General features: G+C 44.4%; 1 protein-coding gene across 3 annotated transcripts in view; it reads right to left on the bottom strand.

Annotated features, from left to right (window-relative positions):
- The window catches only part of mdc1 (mediator of DNA damage checkpoint 1), an 88,852-nt gene that overhangs the window by 24,085 nt on the left and 39,402 nt on the right, over positions 1-25,365 (bottom strand). For all 3 annotated transcript variants that reach the window (XM_063048025.1, XM_063048024.1, XM_063048023.1), the window contains exons 8-9: positions 21,807-21,905; positions 6,465-6,515 (exon numbers count right to left, since the gene is read on the bottom strand). In XM_063048025.1, coding sequence (XP_062904095.1) covers positions 6,465-6,515; positions 21,807-21,905 — 150 coding nt within the window. The remainder of the gene's footprint in view (positions 1-6,464; positions 6,516-21,806; positions 21,906-25,365) is intronic.

Raw genomic sequence — 25,365 nt, 5'->3', positions numbered from 1 at the left:
CCACGTGTTGATCCAAGCCCTAAGCTAAAATACATGCAGCTCAGAACATTAGTCCCACCGTGCTCAACCTTTTGGTTCCTGACTTTCTATGTAGGCTTGACAACATCTTTCTCCACAACCTCACCATTATCTGCCCTGGTACTCTGATTCCCATCCTCTCCTATAACTGCAGTTTAAACACAGCCCCCCCCCCCACTCGATGCAGCACTAGCAAACCTTCCTGCAAGGATATTAGTCCCCCTGCAGTTCAGTTGCAAACGACCCTGTTTGAACAGGTCCCTGTTTCCCTGCAAGACAGCCCAATGATCCAGATCTGAAGCCCTCCCTCCTGCACTGTCACAGGAAAGCAGCATCCATCATCAGCAAACCACACAATCCAGGTCAGTCTCTCTTCTCGCTGCTGTCATCAGGAAGAAAGTACAAGAGCCTCAGGACCCACATCACCAGGTTCAGGAACAGTTATTATCCCTCAGTTATCAGGCTCTTGAACTAAAAGGGATAACTTCACTTGCTCCATCACTGAACTCTTCCCTCAACTTATGGACTCCCTTTCAAGGACTCTACATCTCATGTTCTTGATATTTATTGCTTATTTATTTATTATTATTTCCTTCTTTTTGTACTTCACAGTTTGTAGTATTCTGCACATTGGTTCTACACTCAGATGGCGTGATCTTTCATTGATTCTAATATGATTATTGGATTTATTGGAAAGTTAATTTCAGGGTTGTATACAAAGACATACAAGTACTTTGATAATAAAATTACTTTGAGCTTTCAAGTGCACCATCTCCTTAGCCACACATTAAACTGTCGAATCTTCCTACTTCTGGCCTCATTAGCATGTGGCATGGGTAACAATCCCGAGATCACAACCTTGTAGGTCCTGTCCATTAATTCCCTGAACTCAACTTTGTAGGAACTCCTAACCCCTCGCCATTGGACCAACACGGACCACGACCTCTGGGTCTCACTCTCCCACTAAGAATGCTGTGGCCTCAATACGAGATGTCGATCAAGTTCACAGCACCTCCACTCTGTTCCCCTAACCAACGAATCCCGTCACTATACCTCACTTCCTCTCCCCCACCTTTCCTTCTGAGCCATAAACCAGACTCAGTGCCAGAGAGATGACCGTGTGGCTTTCCTCTGCTTGGTTATTCCCAACAGTATCCAAAGTAGTATATCTGTTGTTAAGGGGAACAATAGGCTTCAGGGGTACTTTGCACTTTCCTTTTCCCCTCTTGACAGTCACTAAGTTACCTATGTCCTACACCTTGGGTGTAACTACCTCCATGTATATCATGTCTATCAACCCCTCAGCTTTCCAAATGTCCAGAGTTCACCCAGTTCCAAACCCAACTCCTTCACACAATCTGTTAGAAGCTGTAGCTGGATGCACTTCTTGCAGGTGTAGTCATCAGGGACACTGGAGGTCTCCCTACCTACTTACATCCCACAAGAGGAGCATTCTAGTATCCTGTCTGGCATCCCCTTTGCTCTAAAGGTGCAATAAGAAACGACGAAAGAATAAATAACAACAAAAAAATCTATGTACAGTCTAATTTCTCCTCGCCAAAGTCTCGATAGAGCAAAGCTTATCTCCCTATTCTAACACTGGCCCACTTACACAATTTTATTATTGCTCCTTGCCACGTGCAATTACGCACAATCCAATTTCTCCTTGACACTGTGCAGCACAAAATGTGCTGACTGACCCGCTAACTTCATTTAAACTCTCTCCCTCCAGGCAGTCCAATTTCACCTTTGCACTGTGGAGCACAAAATGGGCTGACTGCCCCGCTTGCTTCATTTAAACTCTCTCTCCCCCCCGGGCAATCCAGTACCTCCTCAGTACCATGTCTTTTTTGCCCACTCATTATCTTATACAACTCATGCATAAGCTGATGTTCTGCGTGTTCTCCGAAGCCACGTGCCTGCAAAACTGCTGCAAGTTCTGTCAGTGTAGCCGCACCTCACTACACTTCTGCACATGACAATAAACTCACTGGGTCAGGCAGCATTGACAGAGGGTACAGATCCTTCATCTGGACTGATTGTTTTCTTTCCCAGATGCTGTCCAACTTGATGAGTTCCTCCAGCATTGTTTTGAAGACAGTATGTGACTGGGCTCTGTCCATTGTGAAAGTCAATGAAAGGTGCACATTTACCAGGCTACTCACAGTCAGTGGATCAAGGTGACTACCGTGCTATCCTTTGCGAGTTGCACCCCAGCCAGTACTCTCCCTGCACACTCGCAGCCGGCCCACTCTGTGGAACACTTAGAAGTGCCTGAGCTGCGGTTCAGAGACAGGTCACGGTGCTGGGAACTGTGCCACAACCAAGCCGGCAGAGAACCCACCCAGTGTAGGCCACAAGGCATAGGAGCAGAATTTGGCTAATCGACTCATAAGCTTGCTCTACCATTCCATCATGGCTGATTTATTATCCCTCTCAATCCCATTCTCCTGCCTTCTGCCCGTAACCATTGACATCCTGACTACTCAAGAACCTGTTAATTTCCTCTTTAATTATACTCAATGACTTGGCTTCCACAGCTGTCTGTGGCAATGAATTCCACAGATGAAACACCCACTGGCTAAAGAAATTCCTCCTCATCTCTTTTGTAAATGGACATCACTCTATTCTGAGGGTTTCAATGAGATCCACCCTTCATTCTTCTAAACTCCAGAGAGTACAGGCCCAGAGCCATTAAACACTCCTCATAGAATCATCCTCACCCAATCCAAGAATCATTCTCATAAACCTCCTCAGGACCCTCTCCAATGCCAACACATCTTTTCTTAGATAAGGGGCCGAGAACTGCTCACAGTACTCCAAGTGCGGTCTGACCAATGCCTTATGAAGGCTGAGCATCACATCTTCTATCTCATATTCTAATCCTCTCAAAGTAAATGCCAACATTACATTTACCTTCCTTACCACCGACTCAAACTACAAATCCTTCTTTATGAAATCCTGCACGATGACTCCCAAGTCCCTTACACCTGATTTTTGAATTTTCTCCCCATTTAGAAAATAGTCTATGCCATTATTCCTTCTACCAAAGTGCATGACCACAACTTCCCTACACTATGTTCCATCGGCCACTTCTTTGCCCATTTTCTCAATCTATCTAAGTCCTTCCAGACTCCTTGCTTCCTCAAAACTACCTGTCCCTCCAGCTATCTTCGTATCATCAGCAAACTTGGCCACAAAGCCATCAAATCCATCACTCAAATTATTAACATACAACATGACAAGCAGCAGTCCCAGCACCGACCCCTGCAGAGTAGCACTAGTCACTGGTGGCCAACCAGCAAAGGCCCCCTCTATTTCTACTCTGCCTCTTGCCAGTCATCAAACTTTATTTTTATTAACTTATTTAGAGATCCAGTACGGGAAAAGACATTTGGGTCCTTCGAGCCACACCATCTCACAGCCCCGAGTTAACCATAACCTAATGAGGGGACAATTTACAATGACCAGTTAACTTACCCACTACACCTTTGGAAAATGAAGCACCTCCCACAGTCCAAAGATGAACTGGGTCGGGTAACCTCCATATAGAATCCCTGTATATTCTTCCTGTGAAATTTGTGGGTTTTCCCATGCATTTCACAGGAAGGGCATACGAGACTCCTTACAGAGGACGCCAGAACTGAACTCTGATGCTCCGAGTTGTCATATTGTCCTGTTAACTGCTATGTTACTGTGACACCCAGTGAAGTTGCATGGATCTTCTAACCACGCCAGTATCTTTCCTGTAATACCATGGGTTCTTATCTTGTTATGAGCTTCATGTACATCACCTTGTCAAGGGTTTCTGAAAATCCAAGTGCACAATATCCATCAATTCTCCTTTGTCTACTTTGCCCGCTGTTTCCTCAAAGGATTCCAATGTTTGTCAGGCAAGATTTTCCCTTAAGGAAACCATGCATACTATTTTATCAGGTGTCTCCAAGTACCCCAAAACATCATCCTTAATAACGGACTTCAACATCTTCCCAACCACTGAAGTCAGGCTAACTGGCATATAATTTCTTTTCTTCTGCCTTCCTCCCTTCTGAAAGAGTTGAGTGATATTTGCAATTTTCCACTCCTCTGGGAACATTCCAGATTCAGTGATTCTTGATAGATTAGAACTAATGCCTCCACAATCTCCTCAGTTACCTCTTCAGAAGGTGACAACACTTCAGCGCTGTAGTCATCTGATACACACGATTCAACGACCTTCAGACCTTTTATCAGATTCCCAAGCAACTTCTCCTTAGGAATAGCAACTACACTTACTTCTGCCCCTGAAACACTCAAACTTCTGGCATACTGCTTGTGATTTCCACAGTGAATACCGACCCAAAGTAATTAAGTTCCACTGCCTTTGTTCCCCATTACTATTTCTCCAGTGCTAGTTTACAGCAGTCCAACATACACTCTTGCCTCTCTTACTCTCTTCTCTCCTTATGGCTTCTTTTTAGGTGCCTTCTATTGGTTTTTAAAATCCTCTAACTTCCCACTATTTTTTCCTATATTATATGCCCTCTTGTTTGCTTTTATACTGTCTTCAACTTCCCCGTCAGCCACGGCTGCTTCATCCTCCCTTTAGAATACTTCTTCATTTTTAATACGTATCTATCCTGCACCCGCTAAATTGCTCTGATTGCTGTTCTGCTATCATCCCTGCTAATTTCCTCTTCCGACCAGCTTTAGCCAGCTCTCTCAAGCCTATGTAATTCCCCTTACTCCGCTGTAATACTGATACATCTGACTTTAGTTTCTCCTTCTCAAACTGCAGGGTGAATTCTAACATATCATGATCGTTGTCTCTTAAGGGTTCCTTTACCTTCAGCTCCTAATCAAATCTGGTTCATCACACAGCACCCAATCCAGAATTGCCTTTCCCCCAGTAAGCTCAACCACAAGCTACTCTAAAAAGCTATCTTGACTGCATTCTATAAATTCCCTCTCTTGGAATCCAACACCAACATGATTTTCCCAATCTATCTTCGTATTCAAATTGTCACTATTGTAACCTTGTCCTGTTCCACACACCTTTTCTATCTCACATTGTAATTTGTATCCCTGGCTACTGTTCAGAGGGCTATATATAACTCACATCAGGATCTTTTCACACTTATAGTTTCTTAACTCTAGCCATAAGGATTCTACATCTTCCGATCCAGCCACCTCTTTCTAGGGATTTGATATCAGTTGTTACCCTGTCCTCTCCACCTACCTGCCTGTCCTTTCGATACAATGCACATCCTTGGATGCTAAGCTCCCAATTATGATTTTTCAGCCACGACTCAGTGATGCCCACGACATCATATCTGCCAATCTCTACTTACACTACAAGATGATCTACCTTATTCCATAAACTGTGCGCATTCAACAATAACACCTTCAGTCCGGTAATCATCACCCTTTTCGATTTTGCTCCCATGTTACACTTCAACTCATCTCACCAACTGCAATTCTGCCCTATCATCTGCCTGTCCTTCCTCACAGTCTCACTACACACAGCACCTGCTTGTATACCAATTGCCCCATCTACGGCCCTAACATTCCTGTTCCATCCCCATGGCAAGTTAGTTTATACCCTGCCCAACAGCTCTAGCAAACCTGCCCACAAGGCTATTGGTCCCCTTAGTTTCAGGTGTAACCTGTCCTTTTTGTGCAGGCCATACCTTCCCCAGAAAAGATCTCAACAATCCAGAAATCAGGTGAGGTGCCAACTTTTATCCCTGTAACCAGTTACACTTGAAACACAGGTCAATAGCAACTGCATTCTATGGGATCCTGCTGTGCTCCAAGGCATCCAACATCTACAAGTTCAGCACAAGAACAGGCCATTCGGCCCATCCTATCTGTGCAGATCATCACATTGATTTGAACTAATCCCATTGCCTGCATTGATCTGAACCAAATTCAGGGGGGTGGTGCCTCAAAGAGGCAGCATCCACTAATAAGGACTCTCACCAACCAGGACCCGCCCTCTTCTCATCAGGGAGTAGGTACAGGAGCCTGAAGACTCACAAAGTTTTTAAAACAACCTCTTCCCTTCCGCTATCAGATTCCTGAACAGTCCATGAACACTCACCTTTTTTGCGCTTTTTATATTCCATAAACCTACAGAAGCTTTTTATGTATTGTAGTATACTGCTGGCATGAAACTACAATTTCATGCCGTATGTCCGTTACAATAAACCTGACTCTGATTCATTCCCTGCTTGTTCAAGTGTCAAGTGCAAATACAAACTGACTCTATCCTATTCATGCTCCTTGTAATTTCATTTACTTTATCATTTTAATTTTGAGAGATCAGATCTCTCAGCATCTAATGCTCCACAGAAAACTTTCCAGGTTTGTCCATCCTTTCCTGACCTAACAGCTAATACTCTCCAATATAGGCTACCACCCCTCCACTATGTCACTGTCCAGTCCCTTGCACCTCTCTAACTTACCTTCTCCCTGACTGAGTTCTTTCCCACGATCGGAAGCAGAAGTAGGGGCGCCTGGAGGAAAAGTAACAAACACACAATCATTAAATAAAGGAAAATAAATTAAGCCTTTATAGACACTGACCTAACAAACTTTACTGATTCGACATGCATGCATTAAAAGTAAACAGGAAAGAATGTAGTATTTTCCATCTTAGCCACTGGTTACTGGTCACCTTGAAACAAAGCTGTGTCAGTTGCCTTGGTACTGCCAAAACAAAACATAAGAGATTCTGCAGATGCTGAGAATCTTAAGCAACATCACAAAATACTTGAGGGTGCCGTCTGACTTGCTGAGTTCCTCAATGCCCCCCCACTCCTGCCCACCACACCTTCCTTTCCAGTGCTGATGAAGGATCTCTGTCCAAAACGTCAACTCTTTATTCCCATTCACAGATGTTGCCTGACTCGCTGAGTTCCTGCAGCTTTTTGTGTGTGTTGCCCACATAAAAGGATCTCTTGTTCCATTGCCTTTCCAGCACACAGACCTCATGAAAAATGGATAGGAGAGGTACAGATCACTCGCGTGACTGTATTAATTATACTCCAGCTGAATGGTGTGCATGTCACAGCAAAGCGAAAGGAAAATCTCAGCCACTTTTAAAAACGAAACTGAGTGCAGCTGGAAAAGGATCTAGTGCTTTTCCGGCGAGGATGACGAATAAACTCTTCTTGGGATTCCAGCTGGGTACAGGTATCAATTTTAATTGACATTTCAATGACAGACTCCGCTGTGTTCATCAGGGGTGATGCCTGGGCATGTCTAGTCCAGCGGTATTTCTACCCCTTCGTCCATCCCTCCTGATTGGTAAGTCCTCATCAGGTGGGACAGCAGAAACCTAACTGGATGCGGAATATCACTTGATCCACTTCGTCCCAGAGTACCGCAAAATTGCAAATGTTTCTCCACTCTTTAAGAAGGGGAGAAGGCAAAAGAAAGGAAATTATAGACTAATCTCAGTGGTTGAGAAAGTGTTTGAGTCTATTATTAAGGATGAGGTTTCGGGGTACTTGAAGACGAATAATAAAATAAGTCAAAGTCAGCATGGTTTCTGCAAAGGGAAATCTTTCCTGACAAATCTGCTACAGTTCTTCGAGGAAGTAACAAGCAGGGTGGACAAAGAAGAAGCAGTGGATGCCATTTACTTGGATTTTCAGAAGGCATTTGATAAAGTGACACACGAGGCTGCTAAACAAGATAAAATTCTATGGCATTACAGGAAAGATACTGGCATGAATAGAGGAATGGCTGACAGGCAGGAGGCAGCAAGTGGGAATAAAAGGTGTCTTTTCTGGTTGGCTGCCAGTGACTAGTGGTGTTCCTCAGGGGTCAGTATTGGGACTGCTACTTTTCACATTCTTAGCCAATGATTTAGATAATGAAATTGATGGCTTTGGGACAAAATTTGGGTATCATATGAAGACAGGTAGAGGGGTAGGTAGTGTTGAGGAAGCAATGAAATTGCAGCAGGACCTAAACAAATTGGAAGAATGGGCAAAAAAATGGCAGATGGAATACAGTTTTGAGAAATGTATGACACTGCATTTTGGTAGAAGGAATAATAGTGCAGACTATTACCTAAATGGGGAGAAAATTCAAACATCAGAGGTGCAGAGGGACTTAGGAGTCCTCGTGGAAGACTCCCAGAAGGTTAACTTACAGGTCGAGTCTGTGGTAAAGAAGGCAAATGCAATGTTGCCATTTATTTCAAGGGGAATAGAATATAAAAACAAGGCGATAATGCTGAAGCTTTATAATTAAGACACAAGTCAGGGTACATTTGAGTATTGCCAACAGTTTTGGGCCCTATGTCTCAGAAAGGATATGTTGTCATTGGAGAGAGTCCAGAGGAGGTTCATGAGGATGATTCTGGGAATGAAGCAGTTAACATATGAGAAGCAGGAAAGGAATGGAGGGTTATGGGCTGAGTGCAGGTCGGTGGGACTAGGTGAGAGTAAGAGTTCGGCATGGACTAGAAGGGCTGAGATGGCCTGTTTCTGTGCTGTAATTGTTATATGGTTAAACGTTTGGCAGCTTTGGGCCTGTACCCAATAGAATTTAGAAGAATGGATGGGGACGTCACTGAAACCTATCGAATGTTGAAAGGACTAGATAAGTTGCATATGGTGAGGATGTTTCCTATGGTGGAGGTATCCAAAATTAGAGGGCACAGCCTCAAAACTGAGGGCCAACCTTTTAGAATAGAGGTAAGGAGGATTTTTTTCTTTAGCCAGATAGTAATGAATCTGTGGAATGCTCTGCCATAAATTGCGGTGGAGGCCAAGTTCATTGCAATTTTTAAGCTGAAGTTGATAGTGTCCAGATCAGTCAGGGCATCAAGGGATATGGCGAGAAGGCAGGTGTATGGGGTTGGGTGGGATCCGGGATCAGCCATGATGGGATGGCAGAGAAGCCTTGATGGGCTGAACGGCCTAATCCTGCTCCGATGTCTTATGATCTTATCTGTATTAAACCACACCCCGTGTCACCCTTTCATTATTTTACAGATAATAAATATAACACCTGTCCACGTGGTTCATGAACCATATTGGATTGACTGGAAGGATGTGGTAAGTGTGCATGTGGCTGATCGATCACTTGGTAATCAATTGGGCCTCCTATGCATGGGGGCTCACTCTTTTCATGTGGGCTTTCAATGGCGCATGTTTTGGTCTCGGTGGGCCCGGTTCATTTTTCCAGCACTACGACTTTCAAAGTATATTTATTATTACAGTATGTATACCACATACAACTTGAGATTTGTCTCCTTACAAGCACCACAAAACAAAGAAACCCAAAGAACCCACTAAAAAAAAAACCAATGTACAGGCAAAAAAGACAAATTACGAAAACAATAAAGGTAAACAGACATTCAGAACTGAAGTTCCCAAAAGTAAGTTCACCGCCACGAAGCCGGTCATTACTGCAGCCCATCCAGGAGCCTGTTAGTTCAGACCAGTCTCAGTTCATCACAGAGACGGGTAAACCTTGTAGAGCAGTGAGCTGAGCACCATCCCGGCCCTCGCCTCTAACCCTGACACACTGACCTTTTCAATCCGGCCCGGTGCTTAAATCCGTCAAACCTTGGGTCATTCCTCACTGCCACTTTGATACAGAATCAGGCCGCGCTCTTGCCACCTCAATTTGGACAATGCCCAATCTTTCCAATTCAGGTCCACGCTTAAATCGGTCAACCCTCAGACCAGCTGATTTAAGTGTATACCGTACCCTGTCCCAGTATGTACAGTGGCTAACATGACTTGGTAAAAATATTTAATCCTACCACTCCATTGTCATTCTTCCTCCACATGAACGTAATAGTTCAAAGTGATAAGTAGCAGTACACAAGACCATAAGACACAGGAGCAGAATTAGGCCATTCAGCCCATCGAGTCTGCTCCACCATTTCCTCATGGCTGATCCCAGATCCCATTCAAACCCACACATTTGTCCTCTCACCATATCCCTTGATGCCCCAACCAGTCAGGAATTTATCAACTTCCACTTTGAACATACCCACGGAGTTGGCCTCCATCACAGTCCATGGCAGAGTATTCCAGATTCACCACTCTGGCTAAAAAAATCCCTCCTTACCTCTGTTCTCAAAATTGAGCCCCTCATGCCCATCCTCTAGTTTCCCCCTGCCCTTTTCTTTCTCCCTAGGCCTCCTGTCCCATGATCCTCTCATATCCCTTTTGCCAATCACCTGTCCAGCTCTTGACTCCATTCCTCCCCTCCTGTCTTCTCCTATCATTTCGAATCTCCCCCTCCCCCTCCCACTTTCAAATCTCTTACTAGCTCTTCCTTCAGTTAGTCCTGACGAAGGGTCTCGGCCCGAAACGTCGACTGTACCTCTTCCTAGAGATGCTGCCTGGCCTGCTGTGTTCACCAGCAACTTTTATGTGTATCCCTCAATTTTGAGGCTGTGTCCTCCAGTTCCGGATACCCCCACCAGAGAAAACATCCTCTGTATACCCACCTTATCTAGTGCTTTCAATATTCTGTAGATTTCAATGAGCTCCTCCTGCATTCTTCTACATTCCAGTGAGTACAGGCCCAAAGCTACTAAACATTCCTCATATGTTAACCCCTTCGTTCCTGGAATCGTTCTCACGAACCTCCTCTGAGCTCTCTCCATTGACAATACAGGCAGTCCCGGGGTTACGAACCAGTTCCGTTCCTAAGTCCGTCTTTAAGTCAGATTTGAACGCAAGTCAGAACAGGTACATTCAGTATTATTTAGCATCAGTTAGTGAAACGTTTGTCTTAGTATATAGTATATATTTTACCTTTCTATGCATATAAAACACATAGAAACATATGTATTTCAATAATTAAACCACTGTGGGGCAGGGCCTTTCACATGCTCCATTATTCTCACTTTATCCTTTAAAATTGTTCCAATTGTTGACCGACTGTAGCCTAACGCTTTTCCAATCACCAATGGCGTTTCACCTCTTTCCGATCGCCTTATTTTTTCCACTTTATTTTCAATCATGATCGTTTTCCACCAATGGACCAGAGACACTGCGGATTCAGCAGTAGCCGCGGGCGGCGGGTCCTAAAGTCCACCTGCACAGAGACAGGTTAAATGGGACAAGTGGCGGCGGTGCTGACTGGAAAAGTGGGGGCGGGGGGGTCAGAGTGAATTTTGCTAAGAAAAATTTAAGCCAAATACAAAGTAACACACTCAACACAGTGTTAACAGCAACGTGATTGGACTTAAAATGGCGGACAGCGTTCTCCTTCCTCGAGCCAACGAATTTTTAATATAATAGGCTTTATGGCAGGCCGTACATAAGTCGGACGTTCATAACTCGGGGGCTGCCTGCATATCCTTTCTGAGATAAGGGCCCTAAATTGTTGACAAGTGGACTCTAACACTTTCCCAACAACTGAGGGTAGGATAACTGACCTATAACCTCTTCTCTTTCATCTTCCTTCCTTCTTAAAGAGTGGAATGACATTTCCAATTTTCCAGTCCTCCAGGACCATGCCAGAATCAAGTAATTCTTGCATCCGTTATCTCTTCAGCAACCTCTTTCAGGACTTTGGAATGTAGCCTATCTGTTTCAGGTGACCTATCCACCTTAAGATTTTTCAGTTTGCCTAGCACTTTTTCAGTAGCAATGTCACTCGCTCCTGCTCCCTGACATTCGCGGATCTCTAGCATACAGCCAGTGTCTTCCACAGTAAAGACTGAACAAAGTCTTCAGCAAAATTTGCCATTTCTTTGTCCTCCATTACTACCTCACCAGCATCATTTTCCAGTGGTCCAATATCAACTTTCACCTTCCTTTTATTCTTTATATAACAGAAAAAACTTTCAGTATCCTGCTTTATATTATCAGCTAGTTTGCCCTCATATTTCATCTTTTCCCTTCTTACAGCTTTTTTAGTTGTCTTTTGTTAGATTTTAAAAACATCCCAATCATCCAACTTCCCACTCACTTTTGCAACCTGATATGCCCTTTCCTTGGCTTTTATGCAGTCCTTAACTTCCCTTGTTGGCCACGGTTGCCTAGCCCGGCAGTTTGAGAACAATTTCTTCTGTGGGACAGATCTATCCTGCATCTTGTGAACTATTCCCAGAAATTTCAGCCACCTCTGTTCTGCCAGCATCCCTGCCAGTATCCCCCTCCAATCCACCTGGGCAAGCTCCTCTCTCATACCTCTGTAATTCCCTCTATTCCATTGTGATACTGATACGTCTGACTAATGCTCCTCTCTCTCAAACTGCAGCATGAATTCAATCATATTATGATCACTGCCTCCTAAGGGTTCCTTTATATTAAGCTAACTAATACAATCTGGGTTATTACACAACACCCAATCTAAGATAGCCTTTCCCCTAGTAGGCTTGAACACAAGCTGCTCTAAAAACCCATCTTGTAGGCATTCAACAAATTCCCCCTCTTGCAATCCTACGCCAACCCGATATTCCCAATCCCCTTCCATACTGAAGTCCATTACAGTTGTGACATTACCCTTATTACATGCCCTTTCCAGCCCCCTTTGCAACCTCAACCCCACATTTTGGCTACTATATATATGATCCCCATAATGGTTTTTTTACCCTTGCAGTTTCTTAATTCCACCCACAAAGATTCAACATTCTCTGACCCTATGTCACCTCTTTCTAAAGATGTAATTCCATCTCTTCCCAACAGAGCTACACCACCGCCAATGCCTTCCTGCCTGCCCTTTCGATACAAAGTATATCCTTTGATGTTAAGCTCCCGACTATGGCCTCCCTTCAGCCACGACTCAGTGATGCCCGTAACGTCACACCGACCAATCTCTAATTGCACCACGAGTTCATCCACCTTATTCCGAATGCTACACGCATTTAAATACAACACCTTCAGTCTTCGCCCTCATGATTTTTTGCCTCTGTGGTTAGAGGGAAGTGTCAATCTAAGGAAAATGGAGAAGAGCAAAGATTGAAGGGGCAAAGGGAATTATTCACCTACCACTTCACCGCGCCCCCCCCCCGCCATTACCTGGGTTGCAGCAGCATAAGCACAAGCCATCTTCTGCGTTTCAGTATTCATGACCAGTCCACATGCCCCCTGCCAGCAGACCGTGTGGTTACAGTCACGCTCACATGCCTTCCTCATGCAGCATCTGCTGTCTCTGCAGTCAGCAATCACCATGTAATGCTCAGAAGCTACATTCCTTGGCCAATCCCTCACCCCAGGCAGCCTTGGCAGGCCAAAACCCACTGGCAAGTTCTCTGCGGTGCCGGGAAGGAGGAAGCTGGCTGGCTCAGCTTAGACTTGCTTTTGGAGACGGCAGCTTTCCTGGCTTTAATGCAGCCAATTTTTCATATCGGCCACTGCGTTTGAAGAATCAACAGTGGTAATGGTTCTGTGACCTTTAACCCTTCCTGCCTTGCAAGCCGAGTGGCATGTACATTTAAACAAAGAAGAAAATTTCAGCCTTTATAGACAATCGACCGAACAAGATTTGCCGATTCTGCACGGACATATTAACTACAGGCAGGGAGGAATATGGTATTCTCCAACCTAGGAATCTGTCCAGGAACAGAAAAGGTGACAGAAAGTGCACACAGTCCAGTCCGTCACAGGAAAAAACCTCCCCCCCGCCCCCACTGAGTACATTTACGTGGAGCACTGCCGCAAGAAAGTAGCATCAATCTCCAATATGCCCAACTCCAGTATCCAGGCCGTGCTCTCTATTTGCCGCAAGAGTCAGGTAGGAGGTACAGAAGCCTTGGGTGTCACACCACACGTTCAGGAACAGATGTTATCCCCTGAACCTGAACCAGAGCAGCACTGTAGTGCAGTGGTTAGCACAATGCTTTACAGTGTGGACAAACCGGGTTCAATATTGCCAGCGTCTCTCTGGAGTTTATACGATGGCCACAGGACCATTTGGGTTTCCTTCGGGTGCTCCACTTTCCTTCCACAGTCCAAAGATGGACCGGTTGGTAGATTATCGTATATTGTCCCATGACTAAATCGGGAGAGTGGTGGGTAGCGCAGCTCGAAGGGCCAGAAGGGGCTGGTCTGCGAGGTATCTCAATAAAAATAAGCAAATAAATAACGTTCTTCACCTCAACTCTGAAGTGATTCTACAACCAACAGACTCACTTTCAAAGACTCTACAACTCCTGTTCTTAGGAATAGCTTTTATCTGATCAGTTTGTCTTCTTTTGCACATTGAGTTTGTGTCTATATACAGTCTTTTGTCTCTATATACAGTATAGTTTTCTTCCTTCTTCACCCCTCCATCGTCAGCCAAGGCTTTTTGTTGTTTGTAATTAACTCTCCACCATAGTCATTTCTGATCAGACAGATTCAATCTCTCTCTCACCGCATAGATACTCAACCGCACAGACTTTTGAAAGCAAGCAGCCTTTTAAAAAGGGAATCAAAAACTAGTGGGCACAAGTTTAATGTGAGAAAGGGAAAGATTTGAGACCTGAGGGAAACTTCTTCATACAGATTTGGTCGTGTATATAAGACCATAAGACACAGGAACAGAATTAGGCCATTTGTACCATCAAGTCTGCTCCACCATTCAATCATGGCTAATTCTTTCACTCCCTCCTCAGCCCCAGTCACCATAACCTCTGATGCCGCGTCCAGTCAAGAACCTATCAATCTCTGCCTTAAATACACCCAACGACCTGGCTTCTACAGCCACCTGGGGAAACAAATTCCAATTGACCACCCTCTGGCTAAAGAACTTCCTCTGCATCTGTGTTAACTGTATGCCCCGCTATCCTGATGCTGTGCCCTTTTGCCCTAGACTCCTCCACCATGGGAAACATCCTTTCTACACCTACTCTGTCTAGGCCTTTCAATATTTGAAAGGTTTCAATGAGAACCCCCACCCCCCCATCCTTCTAAATTCCAGTGAGTACAGACCAGAGCCATCAATTGTTCCTTTTACAATAACCCTTTCATTCCTGGAATCATCATTGTGAACTTCCTCTGAAACCTCTCTGATGCCAGCACATCTTTTCTTATACAAGGAGCCCAAAACTGTTCACAATACTCAAGATGAGCCCTCACCAGTGCCTTATAAAGCCTCAGCATCACATCCCTGCTCTTGTATTCAAGACCTCTTGAAATGAATGCAAACATTGCATTTGCGTTTTTCACCATCGACTCTACTTGCAAGTTAACCTTTAGGGCGTTCTGCACAAGGACTTCCAAGTCCCTTTACTTCTCAGATTTTTGGATTTTCTCTGTTTAGAAAATAGTCCTCACATTTATTTCGACTACCAACATGTATAACCATACATTTTCCAACATTGTAATTCATTTACCACTTTCTTGCCCATTCTCCTAATCTGTCTAAGTCCTTCTACAGCCTTCCTGTTTCCTCAACACTACCTGCCCCTCCACCAAACTTCGTATCATCGGCAAACTCGCCAACAAAGCCACTGATTCCATCATCTGAACAATTGCTATACAGCTATAATGTGTTGTAATGTTTCATGCTACTGTAATGATTTCTCTGTAGCGCAGTGCTTAGGTTATGACTAGAGGTAACAGGACTTTGGAATGTGCTCTGGCCAATGAGGGAAGATGCTTTTCTTTTTTGTGCGCCCAAGCGAAGGTTTTGCGGTCTTTCATTCAGCGGAAGATGGAGACAGCATATGCCTAACGGGGAAGTCGTAGTCTGCAGGATGGAGCGGACTCGGAATGGGGTTGGGAGTAAATGCCGAGGGGAAAATCAATGGAGAACTAAGAGACGGGAAAACATGGAACTCCAACATTACGCATCAGACTGTTTCATGAGAATTCTCTCTGTTTCTTTTCTAACCTATAGTCAGATTAAGAATTATAAAGCTCAATCGTTTAATTGCATATTGTGTATTGTTTGTTATTTCGGGGTACTGATTTGTAACGCAGCATCCACCCAAACAAGGTTTCTCAAGTTTGCTCGGGCTGGAGACTGTTTTCCCCTAGATTAAGCCGCTAGCTGAACCAAAGGGTTACACAGCATAAAAAGAAGTGGTCCCAACACCGATCCCTGAGGAACACCACAAATCACCGGCAGCCATCCAGAAGAGGGTCCTTTTATTCCCACTCGCTGCCTCCTACCAATCAGACACTGCTCCAACCATGGCAGTAACTTTCCTGTAATAGCATGGGGTCTTAAATTCTTAAGCAGCCTTATGTGTGGCACCTTGTCAAACGCCTTCTGAAAGTCCAAATATACAACATCCACTGCATCCACTTTATCTGTCTGATTTGTAATCTCCTCAAAGACTTCCAACAGCTTCATCAGGCAAGATTTTCCCTTGAGGAAACCATGCTGACTTTGTCCCATCTTATCCTGTGTCACTGAGTACTCTATCATCTCATCCTTAGCAACTGACTCCAACATCTTCCCAACCACTGAGGTCAGGCTAACTGGACTATAATTTCCTTTCTGCTGCCTTCCTCCTTTGTAACTACTTCCCTGTGGAGTGACATTTGCAATTTTCCAGTCCCCTGGTACCATGCCAGAGTCCAATGATATTTGAAAGGTCATAGAAACCCTACAGCCCAATACAGGCATCTCCTTCTTCCTCATTATTATTTCTCCAGCCTCATTTTCTAACGGTCCTATATCCACTCTCATCTCTTTCATATTTCACCTTTTCCCTCCTAATGATTCTTTTAATCGCTCTCTGTAAGCTTTTAAAAGCTTCCCAATTCTCTATCTTCCTGCTAATTTTTGCTTTGTTGTATGCCCTCCCTTTTGCTTTTATGTTGGCTTTGACTTCCCGTTAGCCAGTTGTAATATTTTGCCACTTGAACATTTCTTCATTTTTCAAATACATCTATCCTGCAGCTTCGTCATTTTTCCCAGAAACTCATGCCATTGATGCTCCGCTGTCATGCTTCTCAGCATCTCTTTGGCCAACTCCTCCCTCATACCACTGTAATTTCCTTTACTCCACTGAATTACTGCTTGTCAGATTTTACTTTCTCCCTATCAAATTTCAAGTTGAACTCAATCATATTGTGATCATTGGTCTCCTAAGGGTTGTTTTACCTTGAGCTCCCTAATCGCCTCCGGTTCATTACACACCTAATCCAGTGTAGCTGATCCACTAGTAAGCCCAACGACAAACTACCCTAAAAAGCCATCTCACAGGCATTGAACAAACTCACTCTTGAGATCCATTACCAATCTGATTTTCCCCAATCGACCTACATGTTGAAATCTCTCATGACTATCATAACATTGCCCTTTTACAGCCTTTTCTATTTTCTGTTGTAACCTGTGGTCCATATCCAAGCTATTATTGGGAGGCCTGTACATAACTGCCATCATGGTCCTTTTTAACCTTGCAATTTCTTAACTCACAAGGATTCAACATCATCTAATCCTATGTCACATCTTTCTACTGATTTGATGCCACAACACCGCCCTCTGCCTAACTTCCTATCCCTCCGATATAATGTGTAACCTTGGACATTCAGCTCCCAACTACAACCATCCTTCAGCCACGATTCGGTGATGACCACAACATTGTACCCAACAACCCATAACAATGCAACAAGATCATCCACCTTATTTCTTATACTCCATGCACTGAGATACAACACTTTGAGTTTTGTATTTGCTACCCTATTTGATTTGCATCCCCAATGCACTGATACTCACCCTGCTGGCTGCAATTAGTTTAAACCCTCCCCAACAGCTCTAACAAATCTGCCTCGAGAATACTGGTTCCCCTCAAGGTCGGTGGAACTGGTCCCTTTTGTACTGGTCATACCTCCCCCAGAAGAGATCCCAATGATACAAGGAACTGAAAGAATTGCCCCATACACCAGCTTCTCAGCCACGCATTAAACTGCCAGATCATCCTGTTTCTACCTTCACTGGCGCGTGGCACAGGTAGCAATTTAGAAATTACTATCCTGGAGGTCCTACTTCTCAGCTTTCTGCATAGTTCTCTAAATTTTCTTTTCAGGACCCCTTTGCTTTTCCTTTCTATGTCATTGGTACCAACATGTACCAAGACATCTGGCTGCTCTCCCCTCCCCCTCCAAAGTGCTGTGGATGTGAACAGAGACATCCCTGACCCTGGCACCTGGGAGGCAACATACCATTTGGGTATCTCGTTCATGTCCACAGAATCTGCTGTCTGTTCTCTTGACCATTGAGTCCCCTATCACTACTGCTCCCCTCTTCTCCCTCTTTCCCTTCTGCGCCACAGACCCACGCTCAGTGCCAGTAACCCGGTCTCTGTGGCATTCCCCGGGAGGTCATCCTCCACCACATTATCCAAATGGTATACTTAATTTTGAGGGTAATGGGCAAGGGGTGCTTTGCACTAACTGCCTATTCACATTTCCATTTTTCCTGACAGTCACACAGCTACTCGCCTCCTGCAACTTCGGTGTGACTACTTCCCTGTAACTCTGATCTAACAAGCTGCTTGCGGGAGTGGTTGAGGGAGGAACAATAATATTTAGAAGACATGTGGACAGGTACACGGAGAGGAAAGAGGTAGAGTTAGAGTTAGAGTGGAATAGGTCATATGTGAGCAAATGGAACCAGCAACCTTGGTCTCGGACAAGTTGGGCATACTTGCTCAGGAGTCCGCAGAGATTTGGCATGTCATGAAAAACTTTGGCAAACTTCTATAGATGTGTGGTGGAAAGTGTGCTGACTGGTTGCATTACAGCCTGGTATGGGAACACCAATGCCTTCGAGTGGAAAATTCTACAAAAGGTACTGGGGTGAATCTACTACATCACGGGTAAAGCCCTCCCAACCATTGAGCACAACTACATGAAACACTGCCATAGCAAAACTGCACCCATCATCGAGGCTCCTCACTACCCAGGCTATGCTCTTTTTTTGCTGCTGGCATCAGGCAGAAGGCGTAAGAACCTCAGGACCTGCATGAGAACAGTTACTACCCCTCAGCCATCAGGCTCTTGAACAAAAGAGGATATCTACATTCATTCGATTTCCAGTGTTGCCATAACCAATGAACTCACTTTAAAGACTCTTTATCTCGTTAATCCATGCTCTCATTATTTATCGCTATTTATTTATATTTGCACTTGCAGAGTTTGTTGTTCATTGATCCTGTTTACAGTTACTGTTCCACAGACTTGCTAAGTATGCCCACAGAAAAAGAATCTCAGGGTTGTGTACTCCAATAACAAATTTCACTTTGAACTTCGGAGGGTTTGTTTCCGTGCTGTGTCACTGAAGGACTTTGCCTTTGAGGATCGCAAGAGGCTGCAGAGTCAGCCAGCTCCAGTCCAGGCACGGCCTCCCCACCATCGAGGACATGTTCAAAGGGCGATACCTCAAGACGGCAGCATCCATCACCAAAGTCTGTTAACATCCAGACACGCTCTCTTCTTGTTACCACCTTCCGGGAGGAGGTACAGGAGCCTGAAGACCCAGAATGATTTAGAAACAGCTTCTTGCCCTCTGCCATCAGATTTCTGAACAGCCCATGAACACTACCTCATTTTTTTGCAGCTTCTTTTTGAAAATTAGAGTAATTTTAATATCTTTGCACTCTACTGCTGCTGCAAAACAACTACTTTCATGTCATACAATTCAGCGATAATAAATCCAATTGTCGTCTAAATTTTTTAAAAGACAATTCCTCCCCCTGACATGTGGTGGAGCTGTTAAGTAATCTTTTTGATCACAGCTGTGATCAAAATCCATTCAGTCGCAGTATGAAGCACAGGAACTGATGCATTGCCCCTTTAAGATACTGATCTGTCCTCCCCCAGGCAAGAGCTGTTAAAAATGATTCATCAAAATCTTGGCTGGGTGGTCAGCTGTACAAATGAGAGGCCAGATTGCCAAGGCAACAGAAGAAAATGCAACCTCTCATTTCAGCTCTGGGGAACAACAAAGACACCTTGTTAGAAAACAGCCCCATCTTTTTCAAGCTGAAACATCTCAACCGCAAACTAACTGTGTCTGAGAATCATAAGCGGCAGGTTTAATCGCTGATCCCACACAAGCTATCTGTAGTGAGAGGTGGGGGTGAAATTTGTATATAAGAGAAACAGTCCCTTCCAGCTCATCAACCCTACGCCACCCAATTACACCCAAATGTTAACCTACCAAACTGTACATCTTTGGAATGTGGGAGGAAACTCGAGCACCTGGGGGAAACCCGTGCAGTCACAGGAAAAGCAGATACAGACAGCTGTAGGAATTGAACCCGGGCCATGAGCACTGAAATAGTGCTACACTAAAATTTCCCTAGGCACAACTCCTTATTTGATAAGGTACCCCATGCAAGGCTTATTGAAAAAGTAAGGAGGCATGGGATCCAGGGGAACACTGCTTTGTAGATCCAGAACTGGCTTGCCCACAGAAGGCAAAGAGTGGTTGCAGACGGGTCATATTCTGCATGGAGGTCGGTGACTAGTGGTGTGCCTCAGGGATCTGTTCTGGAACCCTTACTCTTCATGATTTTTATAAGTGACCTGGATGAGAAGTGGAGGGATGGGTTAGTAAGTTTGCTGATGACACAAAGGTTGGCGGTGTTGTGGATAGTGTGGAGGGCTGTCAGAGGTTACAGTGGGACACTGATAGGGTGCAAAACTGGGCTGAGAAGTGGCAGATGTAGTTCAACCCAGATTAGTGTGAAGTGGTTCATTTTGGTAGGTCAAATATGATGGCAGAATATAGCATTAATGGTAAGACTCTTGGCAGTGTGGAGGATCAGAGGGATCTTGGGGTCCAAGTCCGTAGGATACTCAAAGTTGCTGTGCAGCTTGACTCTGTGATTAAGAAGGCATACAGTGTATTGGCCTTCATCAATCATGAGATTGAGTTTAAGAGCCAAGAGGTAATGTTGCAGCTATATAGGACCCTGGTTAGACCCCACTTGGAGTACTGTGCTCAGTTCTGGTCACCTCACTACAGGAAGGATGTGGAAGCCACAGAAAGGGTGCAGAGGAGATTTACAAGAATATTGCCTGAATTGGGGAGCATGCCTTATGAGAATAGGTTGAGTGAACTCGGCCTTTTCTCCTTGGAGCAATGGAGGATGAGAGGCGTATAAGATGATGAGAGTCATCGATCGTGTGGATAGTCAGAGGCTTTATCCCAGGGCTGAAATGGCTAGCTTGAGAGGGCACAGTTTTAAGGTGCTTGGAAGTAGGTACAGAGATGTCAGGGACAAGTTGTTTTTTTTTTTTTTAAAACACAGAGAGTGGTGAGTGTGTGGTATGGGCTGCCGGCAACGGTGCTGGAGGCGGATATGATAGGGTCTTTTAAGAGACTCCTGGAGAGGTATTTGGAGCTCAGAAAAATAGAGGGCTATGGGTAACCCTAGGTAATTTCTAAGGTAAGGACATGTTGGGCACAGCTTTGTGGGCCTAAGGGCCTGTACTGTGCTGTAGGTTTTCTATGTTTCTATTTGGGTGAGGGGGAGGAACCCGCAGCAAACAACTCCGGGGTTATGATTGGTAACTTGCTCAGGTTCAGACTGTGGTGAACCTGGCACCGTGCCACCAAAAGAGGATATAAATATAGGCAGAGGTGGCAACACTGTGTGGGGCAGAACAATGAAATTCCGGTGATATCAACTTTCACTGGAACTCGAAATTCCCAAGGGCAATGTGCACCATTAACCAACCAGCGGCAGGGTCCTGAGTTCAATCCTGAGCTTGGGTGCTGCTTGTTGAGTTTATAGTAATAAGCTACATTTTGTCCTTTCATGGGCCAAACATTTGGTTTGAAGGACTAATAAGATAAACTAGAGTCCAAGGGCAGGTCTGGCCCCGAAAGCACCAGAAAGGCAGAAAATATGCAGTGGGCAAATGTTTGAATCTTACTTTGCAAAGGCTCCTTGCTGAAAACTGGAGGCTGAAGGCTGAATGGGGGCGAGTGGAGAGATGAGTCTTCCTCCAGGCTCTGCTCTGTCACAGGGTCACCTGTGGGAAACATTAGTGGGTGTACTTAAACAAATCACGAATTGGCTGAACACAGTATAAATCAAAATGTACTTCCAATTTAAAAGGTACATGTTTTTTGAAATCTAGGCTGCTAAAAACAAGAACAACACTGATCCAATCCAAGCAACACACACAAAACGTTGGAGGAACTCAGCAGGCCAGGCAGCTTCCATGGGAAAAAAGTAAACAGTCGACATTTCGTGCCGAGACCCATCAGCAGGGCTGGAGAAAAATATACGGATTCAGAGTAAAAAAGTGATCCAGCGCAAACGGTGTTCGTCCCACTGTATCTTGCACAGGGAGGTTCCAATGTACATGGGATAAATACCCGAAAATATACAGCTGGAGAAAGTAGTTTTAGTTGTGCTTGGACACAGGATCAATATGGAAAGGTATTTCCTTGTCATCCAGTCCTGATGAAGAGTCTTGGCCCAAAACATTGACTGTTTATTCCTCTCAATAGATGGTGCCTGACTTGCTGAGTTGCTTCAGCATTTTGTGTGTGTGACACAAGCTTTCCAGCACCTGCAGAATCTGTTCTGGGCGTACACGTGCATGAGCGTGTCCATCAGTTGCATTCTGTGACAGAGACAAAGAGAACGCGAGTGAGTACGTACATGTGAGAGCGAGAAAGCGAAAGAGCAAGAGTGAGAAACAGTGTTTGTCTGTCTCTGAGTGTGAGTGAGAGTATGAATTGAGCCAAATGGCATACTTCCATGCTGTAAGACTATGACTCTCGTGCTCTGTACATGAATGAGAGCTCTAATGTAACCGACACCGAACGTGGTCATTACAGCTTTACTGATACAGTTACTACATCAGGAATCTGGCACAAACCCAGCAAAGAATCACCCCGGGGCTCTAGTGTGGACAGACTGCCCACGAGGACTGCAGTTGGACAGACTGGGTGGGGGGAGAGAGAGAGAGATATGGGTCCGAGTACCCAGGCCGGCACAGTGAGCATGGTCCTGCAGGTCCTGATTGTGGGGAGAGCGGGAGGGAGCTCTCTCTCTCTGCCCCCTCCCCTCCTCCTCTCGCTCTCCCCCCCCCCCAACACCCTTCACAGCTCTCCCCAACCCAGTCATAGAGCACTTCTGCACAGGACCAGGCTATTCGGCCCATCTAGTCTGAGCGAACCTGATTTTCTGCTTGGTCCCATCAACCTGCACCTAGACCATAACCCGCAACACCTCGTTCATCCACGTACTCGTCCATGTTCAGTTATAACATCTTCAGTGTTATAAGTGAACCCACATCCACCACGTCCACTGGCAGTTCACTCCACACTTACATCAGCCTCTGAGGTGGAGAAGTTCCCCTTCAGGTTCCCATTGAATATTTCACCTTTCATCCTTAACCTATGACCTCTAGTTCAGGCCTCACAGGACCTGATGGGAAAATCCTGCACGCATTCACCCTATCTATACACCACATTATTTTTCCAAGTGAAAACAAATTGGTCTAAATTTATACAAATATAAAACACAAAATAATGGATTGCATAAATACACAAGTCAGTAGTTAATAGATGCACGTTTGGCAGCAATTACAACCTTGAGTCTGTGTGGATAGGTCTCTATTGGCTTAGCACATCTGGAACGCAATTTTTCCTCATTCTTCTTTACAAAACCGTTCAATCTCTGTCAGATTGTATGGGCTTCATGAGTGAACAGCCCTTTTCGAGCCCAGCCACAAATTCTCAATGGATTGAGAATTACGCCAAACATAGCATTTAGTCTGATGGCTAAAAAGCTCAATTTTGGTTTCATCAGACCATAGAACTTACTTCCTGTTGACTTCAGAGTCTCCCACAATGCCTTCAGGGAACTCTAGCCCAGATTTCACGTGAGTTTTATTTTTCCCTCAACATTGGCTGTCACTTTGTCACTCTCCCATAAAGCTGTGACTGGTAAAGCACCTGGGCAACAGTTGTATGCACTCTCTCTCCCATCTCAGCCACTGAAGCTTGTAACTCCTTCAGAGTTGTCATAGGTCTCTTGGTGGCCTCCCTCACTTGTCCCCTTCTTGCACAGTCACTCAATTTGTGAAGACTGCCTGCTGTTGGCAGATTTACAGCTGTGCCATATTCTTTCCATTTCTTGATGATTGACTTAACAAGGGATATTCAGTGACTGGAAATTTTCTCGTATCCAACTCCTGACACGTGCTTTTCAACAACATTTGCGCGGAGTTGCTTGGATTGTTCTTTTGTATTCATGGTGCAGTTTTTACCAGGAAGTTGACTCACCAGCAGTTGGACATTCCAGATACATGTGTATTTTTACTACAATCAGTGGAAACACCTTGACTGTACACAGGTCTCCAAAAACAGATTTCCATTTAACTAATTATGTGACTTCTAAAACCAATTGGCAGCTCCAGTGATGATTTGGTGTGTCATATTAAGGGGGGGGGGGTGAATACATATGCAATTATTTTGTGTTTTATATTTATAATTAATTTAGATCACTTTGTAGAGTTCTGTTTTTACATTGGCTCAAGAGTGTTTTTCTGTTGATCAGTGTCAAAAAAAGCCAAATTAAATCCACTATGATTCAATGTTGTAAAAAATACAAAACATGAAAACTTTGAAAGGGGGGAGGGGATGAATACTTTTTATAGGCACTGTATTTTACAAAGTATGATAATTTGCTTTTGAATCCTGTGGGAGTTCTAGGACATGACCTCTTCTCATCAATACCATCAGGGAGGAAGTACAGGAGACTGAAGACTCAATGTTTTAGGAACAGGTTATTTCCCCTCCGCTCTCAGATTTCTGAACCCTTGAACACTACCTCGCGAATTTGCTCTTTTCGTACTTATTTATTTACTTTTTATATATTTCTCATTGTAACTTTTTTATGTGCTGCACTGTACAGCTGCTTCAAAACGATAAATTTCATAGTATGGAAGTCGTGACAAGGCAATGGTTAAGATAATGTATTTGTGAGGATAGGTTAAAGATAGATAGTGTGCAATTAACTCAGGAAAGGAAAGTCTTGGAAGAGCATAGGACAGCCTTTGCACAGCACAGGACGAGAGTCAGAGTCAAGATAATCAAAGGATCCTTGGGTGATAATGACTACTGAGCAGTTCCTTTACCACTTCTAAAATATCACTGGCCTTCACCATGTAGATTCTACTGTTCATCAATACTTGTAATATTGCAGTGCTATTGGTGACTAATTATACAAATAAGGAATTTAAACAAGCACAAAGTTACCAACTGGTCAATATCTGTAACCAGCTTAACACCAGGCAGCATCTCTAGGAAGAGGTACAATCGACGTTTTGGGCCCAGACCCTTTGTCATCGGCCCGAAACGTCGACTGTACCTCTTCCTAGAGATGATGCCTGGCCTGCTACGTTCACCAGCAACTTTTATGTGTGTTGCCTGAAATTCCAGCGTCTGCAGATTTCCTCGTGTTTGCATCTGTAA

The sequence above is a fragment of the Mobula hypostoma genome, chromosome 5, assembly GCF_963921235.1.
Source record: "Mobula hypostoma chromosome 5, sMobHyp1.1, whole genome shotgun sequence".
In the NCBI taxonomy this organism is placed as follows: Eukaryota; Metazoa; Chordata; class Chondrichthyes; order Myliobatiformes; family Myliobatidae; genus Mobula; species Mobula hypostoma.
The sequence above is the reverse complement of the archived record's forward strand: the minus strand, read 5'-3'. Positions and strand labels throughout refer to the sequence as shown.